Source organism: Oncorhynchus gorbuscha, unplaced genomic scaffold (assembly GCF_021184085.1).
Source record: "Oncorhynchus gorbuscha isolate QuinsamMale2020 ecotype Even-year unplaced genomic scaffold, OgorEven_v1.0 Un_scaffold_4666, whole genome shotgun sequence".
NCBI classification, from domain to species: Eukaryota; Metazoa; Chordata; class Actinopteri; order Salmoniformes; family Salmonidae; genus Oncorhynchus; species Oncorhynchus gorbuscha.
The window spans coordinates 11,066-20,000 of record NW_025748635.1 but is presented as its reverse complement, the minus strand read 5'-3'; the positions used below and the strand labels follow the sequence as shown (position 1 = coordinate 20,000).

At 42.2% G+C, this 8,935-nt stretch overlaps 1 protein-coding gene across 1 annotated transcript in view; it reads left to right on the top strand.

The window, feature by feature from the left end:
* Positions 1 to 3,636, top strand: part of LOC124028683 (carboxypeptidase E-like) — an 11,209-nt gene extending 7,573 nt beyond the window's left edge. Inside the window, exons 3-5 of the mRNA XM_046340683.1 lie at positions 568 to 667; positions 1,336 to 1,454; positions 3,148 to 3,636. Coding sequence (XP_046196639.1) covers positions 568 to 667; positions 1,336 to 1,454; positions 3,148 to 3,246 — 318 coding nt within the window. The 3' untranslated portion in view covers positions 3,247 to 3,636. The remainder of the gene's footprint in view (positions 1 to 567; positions 668 to 1,335; positions 1,455 to 3,147) is intronic.
* The last annotated feature ends 5,299 nt before the right edge of the window (positions 3,637 to 8,935 follow it).

Sequence of the window (8,935 nt, the reverse complement as noted above, 5' to 3'; positions counted from 1 at the left end):
CACACACACACACACACACACACACACACACACACACACACACACACACACACACACACACACACACACACACCACAACTCACTGGTCAACTACATAGAACAGGTACACACACACACACACACACACACACACACACACACACACACACACACACACACACACACACACACACACACACACACACACACACACACACACACACACACACACACACACACACACACCACAACTCACTGGTCAACTACATAGAACAGGTACACCTACACACACACACACACACACACACACAGACACACACACACACCACAACTCACTGGTCAACTACATAGAACAGGTACACCCACACACACACACACACACACACACACACACACACACACACACACACACACACACACACACACACACACACACACACACACACACACACACACACACACACACACACACACACACGTCATAATTGACATGAATATGTCTTATTTTACCAAAACATGAATGTGTGTGTGTGTGTGTGTGTGTGTGTGTGTGTGTGTGTGTGTGTGTGTGTGTGTGTGTGTGTGTAGGTGCATCGTGGTGTGAAGGGCTTTGTGCGTGACCATCAGGGTGGAGCCATCTTTAACGCCTCCATCTCAGTGGAGGGCATCGACCATGACATCACTACAGGTACAACCAATCCCAGCCCTCCTCTCAGCCAACACTAATGGTGATGAGTTACTGTGAAGTATATTGTTGATTGGAGAAAACATGCTGATTATCATATTGATGATTGGTTATTGATTATTATAATATTGATTAGAGTTGATTGATTATTATCATATTGATAAATTGTTATTGATTATTATGATATTGATTAGAGTTGATTGATTATTATGATATTGATTAGAGTTGATTGATTATTATGATATTGATTAGAGTTTATTGATTATTATGATATTGATTAGAGTTGATTGATTATTATCATATTGATAAATTGTTATTGATTATTATGATATTGATTAGAGTTTATTGATTATTATCATATTGATTAGAGTTGATTGATTATTATCATATTGATTAGAGTTGATTGATTATTATGATATTGATTAGAGTTTATTCATTATTCCGATATTGATTAGAGTTTATTGATTGTTATCATTGATTAGAGTTGATTGATTATTGATATTGATAAATTGTTATTGATTATTATGATATTGATCATAGTTAAGGACTGTGATAATGTTATTGATAATATAGTATTGATTATTAATGTGTATTGATTACTAATGTACTTTCTTATTGCAGCTAAGTACAGTGATATTGATGATTGATTATTGATTGTGTATTGATAACAGCTAAGGACGGAGACTACTGGCGTCTCCTGGCAGCAGGGAACTACAAGGTATCTGCCTATGCTCCAGGTTACTTGACTGTCATCAAGAAGGTGGCTGTCCCCTACAGTCCTGCTATTAGGGTAAGAACCATGAAACCATGACAACAACACCCAGTAATACCATGACAACAACAACCCATAATAACATGACAACCATAATAACATGACAACAGCTATGTCCAGTAGTAGTTACCATGACAACAGCTATGTTCAGTAGTAGTTACCATGACAACAGTATGTTCAGTAGTAGTTAACATGACATCAGTATTATCAGTAGTAGTTACCATGACAACATTATGTTCAGTAGTAGTTACCATGACAACAGTATGTTCAGTACTAGTTAACATGACAACAGTATGTTCAGTAGTAGTTACCATGACAACAGTATGTTCAGTACTAGTTAACATGACAACAGTATGTTCAGTAGTAGTTAACATGGCATCAGTATTATCAGTAGTAGTTACCATGACAACATTATGTTCAGTAGTAGTTACCATGACAACAGCTATGCTCAGTAGTAGTTACCATGACAACAGTATGTTCAGTAGTAGTTAACATGACGTCAGTATTATCAGTAGTAGTTACCATGACAACAGTATGTTCAGTAGTAGTTACCATGACAACAGCTATGTTCAGTAGTAGTTACCATGATAACAATATGCTCAGTAGTAGTTACCATGACAACAGTATGTTCAGTAGTAGTTACCATGACAACAGTATGCTCAGTAGTAGTTACCATGACAACAGTATGTTCAGTAGTAGTTACCATGACAACAGTATGTTCAGTAGTAGTTAACATGACAACAGTATGTTCAGTAGTAGTTACCATGACAACAGTATGTCCAGTAGTAGTTAACATGACAACAGTATGTTCAGTAGTAGTTACCTTGACAACAGTATTTTCTGTAGTATTTACCATGACAACAGTATGTTCAGTAGTAGTTACCATGACAACAGTATGTTCAGTACTAGTTAACATGACAACAGTATGTTCAGTAGTAGTTAATATATATAATAATAATAATATATGCCATTTAGCAGACGCTTTTATCCAAAGCGACTTACAGTCATGTGTTCATACATTCTACGTATGGGTGGTCCCGGGGATCGAACCCACTACCCTGGCGTTACAAGCGCCATGCTCTACCAACTGAGCTACAGAAGGACCACAGTATGTCTAGTAGTAGTTACCATGACAACAGTATGTTCAGTACTAGTTAACATGACAACAGTATGTTTAGTATTATTTACCATGACAACAGTATGTTCAGTAGTAGTTACCATGACAACAGTATGTTCAGTACTAGTTAACATGACAGCAGTATGTTCAGTAGTAGTTACCATGACAACAGTATGTTCAGTACTAGTTAACATGACAACATTATGTTCAGTACTAGTTACCATGACAACAGTATGTTCAGTACTAGTTAACATGACAACAGTATGTTCAGTAGTAGTTACCATGACAACAGTATGTTAGTACTAGTTAACATGACAACAGTATGTTCAGTACTAGTTACCATGACAACAGTATGTTCAGTAGTAGTTAACATGACAACAGTATGTTCAGTACTAGTTAACATGACAACAGTATGTTCAGTACTAGTTACCATGACAACAGTATGTTCAGTACTAGTTAACATGACAACAGTATGTCTAGTAGTAGTTACCATGACAACAGTACGTTCAGTACTAGTTAACATGCATTATCTACAGGTGGAGAGGATTAGTGTTAAACTGTTTGTCTAACCATCGAACCTGTGTGTGTCTCCAGGTGGACTTTGAGCTGGAGTCCTTGGTAGAGAGGAAGGAAGAGGAAAAGGAGGAGCTGATGGACTGGTGGAAGATGATGTCAGAGACACTCAACTTCTGAACACTCTGATTGGTCCATAGGGCCACTGGCACGTCTGATTGGTTGACAGGTTGATTGACGTGTGCGTCTACAAATGGGTGTACTATATTGTGTGTTGTCCCGCCCACTGTACAGGTCTTCTCTCTTCTTCTGTCTTTATTTAATTTGGTTTAATGGTTGATGTTGTTGTCAAGGGTTACCCCATTCCAGGGGCTCCAACCTTTTCTAGCATGCGATCTACTCATTATTTATCTGGCTTTCCAATAGGCCCTTTTCTCCCCTGCAACTCTTCCCTGGTCCTTAGTGTACTAGAGGAAGTAGGGCACTATGTTGTCAACTCTTCCCTGGTCCTTAGTGTACTAGAGGAAGTAGGACACTATGTTGTCAACTCTTCCCTGGTCCTTAGTGTACTAGAGGAAGTAGGACACTATGTTGTCAACTCTTCCCTGGTCCTTAGTGTACTAGAGGAAGTAGGGCACTATGTTGTCAACTCTTCCCTGGTCCTTAGTGTACTAGAGGAAGTAGGACACTATGTTGTCAACTCTTCCCTGGTCCTTAGTGTACAAGAGGAAGTAGTGCACTATGTTGTCAACTCTTCCCTGGTCCTTAGTGTACTAGAGGAAGTAGGGCACTATGTTGTCAACTCTTCCCTGGTCCTTAGTGTACCAGAGGAAGTAGGGCACTATGTTGTCAACTCTTCCCTGGTCCTTAGTGTACTAGAGGAAGTAGTGCACTATGTTGTCAACTCTTCCCTGGTCCTTAGAGAGGAAGTAGGGCACTATGTTGTCAACTCTTCCCTGGTCCTTAGAGAGGAAGTAGGACACTATGTTGTCAACTCTTCCTTGGTCCTTAGTGTACTAGAGGAAGTAGGACACTATGTTGTCAACTCTTCCCTGGTCCTTAGTGTACAAGAGGAAGTAGTGCACTATGTTGTCAACTCTTCCCTGGTCCTTAGTGACCTAGAGGAAGTAGGGCACTATGTTGTCAACTCTTCCCTGGTCCTTAGTGTACTAGAGAAAATAGGGCACTATGTTGTCAACTCTTCCCTGGTCCTTAGTGACCTAGAGGAAGTAGGGCACTATGTTGTCAACTCTTCCCTGGTCCTTAGTGTACTAGAGAAAGTAGGGCACTATGTTGTCAACTCTTCCCTGGTCCTTAGTGTACTAGAGGAAGTAGGACACTATGTTGTCAACTCTTCCCTGGTCCTTAGTGTACTAGAGGAAGTAGGACACTATGTTGTCAACTCTTCCATGGTCCTTAGTGTACTAGAGGAAGTAGTGCACTATGTTGTCAACTCTTCGCTGGTCCTTAGTGTACTAGAGGAAGTAGGGCACTATGTTGTCAACTCTTCCCTGGTCCTTAGTGTACTAGAGGAAGTAGTGCACTATGTTGTCAACTCTTCCCTGGTCATTAGTGTACTAGAGGAAGTAGTTTACTATGTTGTCAACTCTTCCCTGGTCATTAGTGTACTAGAGAAAGTAGGGCACTATGTTGTCAACTCTTCCCTGGTCCTTAGAGAGGAAGTAGTGCACTATGTTGTCAACTCTTCCCTGGTCCTTAGTGTACTAGAGGAAGTAGTTTACTATGTTGTCAACTCTTCCCTGGTCCTTAGTGTACTAGAGGAAGTAGTTTACTATGTTGTCAACTCTTCCCTGGTCCTTAGTGTACTAGAGGAAGTAGGACACTATGTTGTCAACTCTTCCCTGGTCCTTAGTGTACTAGAGGAAGTAGTTTACTATGTTGTCAACTCTTCCCTGGTCCTTAGTGTACTAGAGGAAGTAGGGCACTATGTTGTCAACTCTTCCCTGGTCCTTAGTGTACTAGAGGAAGTAGTTTACTATGTTGTCAACTCTTCCCTGGTCCTTAGTGTACTAGAGGAAGTAGTTTACTATGTTGTCAACTCTTCCCTGGTCCTTAGAGAGGAAGTAGGACACTATGTTGTCAACTCTTCCTTGGTCCTTGGTGTACTAGAGGAAGTAGAACACCAAGGCCCCATAAAATCTGTTATGTTTTCTGTCAATATGCCTAGTTAATAAACAGCTCTAAGGCCCTATACAATCTGTTATTATGTTTTCTGTCAATATACCTGTATAATAAACAGCTCTAAGGCCCCATAAAATCTGTTATGTTTTCTGTCAATATGCCTAGTTAATAAACAGCTCTAAGGCCCTATACAATCTGTTATTATGTTTTCTGTCAATATACCTGTATAATAAACAGCTCTAAGGCCCCATAAAATCTGTTATGTTTTCTGTCAATATGCCTAGTTAATAAACAGCTCTAAGGCCCTATACAATCTGTTATTATGTTTTCTGTCAATATACCTGTATAATAAACAGCTCTAAGGCCCCATAAAATCTGTTATGTTTTCTGTCAATATGCCTAGTTAATAAACAGCTCTAAGGCCCTATACAATCTGTTATTATGTTTTCTGTCAATATTTCTGTCAATATGCTCTTATCCAGAGCGACTTTATGTACTATTCAGAATAGTTTGGCGAGCAACTCATAGGTGGGCTGGTAGCTACCGGCATCTGGAGATCGACCTGTTGGAGAGGCCTACCCCCTAACCTACCCGGAAATACTCTGACTCACACAGACCGATCCCCGGAAATACTCTGACTCACACAGACTGATCCCCGGAAATACTCTGACTCACACAGACTGATCCCTGGAAATACTCTGACTCACACAGACTGATCCCTGGAAATACTCTGACTCACACAGACCGATCCCTGGAAATACTCTGACTCACACAGACTGATCCCCGGAAATACTCTGACTCACACAGACTGATCCCCGGAAATACTCTGACTCACACAGACTGATCCCCAGAAATACTCTGACTCACACAGACCGATCCCCAGAAATACTCTGACTCACACAGACCGATCCCTGGAAATACTCTGACTCACACAGACTGATCCCCAGAAATACTCTGACTCACACAGACTGATCCCTGGAAATACTCTGACTCACACAGACTGATCCCCGGAAATACTCTGACTCACACAGACTGATAATTAAATACTCTGACTCACACAGACCGATCTGTTAGAAATACTCTGACTCACACAGACCGATCCCTGGAAATACTCTGACTCACACAGACTGATCCCCAGAAATACTCTGACTCACACAGACTGATCCCTGGAAATACTCTGACTCACACAGACTGATCCCCGGAAATACTCTGACTCACACAGACCGATCCCCGGAAATACTCTGACTCACACAGACTGATCCCTGGAAATACTCTGACTCACACAGACCGATCCCTGGAAATACTCTGACTCACACAGACCGATCCCTGGAAATACTCTGACTCACACAGACCGATCCCCGGAAATACTCTGACTCACACAGACTGATCCCCGGAAATACTCTGACTCACACAGACTGATCCCTGGAAATACTCTGACTCACACAGACCGATCCCTGGAAATACTCTGACTCACACAGACCGATCCCCGGAAATACTCTGACTCACACAGACTGATCCCTGGAAATACTCTGACTCACACAGACTGATCCCCGGAAATACTCTGACTCACACAGACTGATCCCTGGAAATACTCTGACTCACACAGACTGATCCCAGGAAATACTCTGACTCACACAGACTGATCCCCGGAAGTACTCTGACTCACACAGACTGATCCCCGGAGATACTCTGCCTCACACAGACTGATCCCCGGAAATAGACCACGATTTCGGACATTTGAGAAGGACACCCAGAACGTCGATATATGGCTTCCTCCACGCTCACCACCAAACACGACGTGCGCGCTGCTGCTCTGACTCCTCTCATTTACGTGACTCCGCTTCCGTCCGGAACTGTCATGTTATTTAGCAGTGTAGCCAGACCTCACCTTGATCTACCCTCGCTAAATCTAGTTGACTCTCCAATAGGGAAAATTTGTTTCTCCTTGCTCCGTCAAAACAACAGATCTATACGTGCTTTATTTCAAAGAGATATTGTATCTGAACTGCACTGGTCTGAGCAGCTCCCTCTGGCTCTGAGCATCACCAGTTCAATCTGCCGGCCAATCATTTCTCATGAATGTTATACCTTGTCTTCCCCAAACCACAGCCCTAACTTTAACCACTCTGAATGAATACCTTGTCTTCCCCAAACCACAGCCCTAACTTTAACCACTCTGAATGAATACCTTGTCTTCCCCAAACCACAGCCCTAACTTTAACCACTCTGAATGAATACCTTGTCTTCCCCAAACCACAGCCCTAACTTTAACCACTCTGAATGAACACCTTGTCTTCCCCAAACCACACCCCTAACTTTAACCACTCTGAATGAACACCTTGTTTTCCCCAAACCATACCCCTAACTTTAACCACTCTGAATGAATACCTTGTCTTCCCCAAACCATACCCCTAACTTTAACCTCTCTGAATGAATACCTTGTTTTCCCCAAACCATACCCCTAACTTTAACCACTCTGAATGAATACCTTGTCTTCCCCAAACCATACCCCTAACTTTAACCACTCTGAATGAATACCTTGTCTTTCCCAAACCATACCCCTAACTTTAACCACTCTGAATGAATATTGTCTTCCCCAAACCACAGCCCTAACTTTAACCACTCTGAATGAATACCTTGTCTTCCCAAACCACAGCCCTAACTTTAACCACTCTGAATGAATACCTTGTCTTCCCCAAACCACAGCCCTAACTTTAACCACTCTGAATGAATACCTTGTCTTTCCCAAACCATACCCCTAACTTTAACCACTCTGAATGAATACCTTGTCTTCCCCAAACCACAGCCCTAACTTTAACCACTCTGAATGAATACCTTGTCTTCCCCAAACCACAGCCCTAACTTTAACCACTCTGAATGAATACCTTGTCTTCCCCAAACCACAGCCCTAACTTTAACCACTCTGAATGAATACCTTGTCTTCCCCAAACCACAGCCCTAACTTTAACCACTCTGAATGAATACCTTGTCTTCCCCAAACCACAGCCCTAACTTTAACCAGTCTGAATGAATACCTTGTCTTCCCCAAACCACAGCCCTAACTTTAACCACTCTGAATGAATACCTTGTCTTCCCCAAACCACAGCCCTAACTTTAACCACTCTGAATGAATACCTTGTCTTCACCCTTTGAGTTGTTTAAACCCTGTAACCACACAGAATTTACCTTGTAACCACACAGAATTAATGGGTCAAAAATAGACAGTCATCCACAATACACCCCCACACACACACACACACACACACACACACACACACACACACACACACACACACACACACACACACACACACACACACACACACACACACACACACACACACACACACACACACACACACACACACACACACGTAACAGTACAATTTTAAACCGTCCCTCTGCACTCATCGACAACTGACACCCTCGAAGCATCGTTACCCATCGCTCCACAAAGGGAACCACTACTTCAAGGTCTCAGAGCGAGTGACGTCACCGATTGAAACGCTATTTAGCGTGAACCACCGCTAACTCAGCTAGCCGTTTCACATCCGTTACACACACACACACACACACACACGCACGCACGCACGCACGCACGCACACACACACACACACACACACACACACACACACACACACACACACACACACACACACACACACACACACACACACACACACACACACACACACACACACACACACACACACACACACACACACA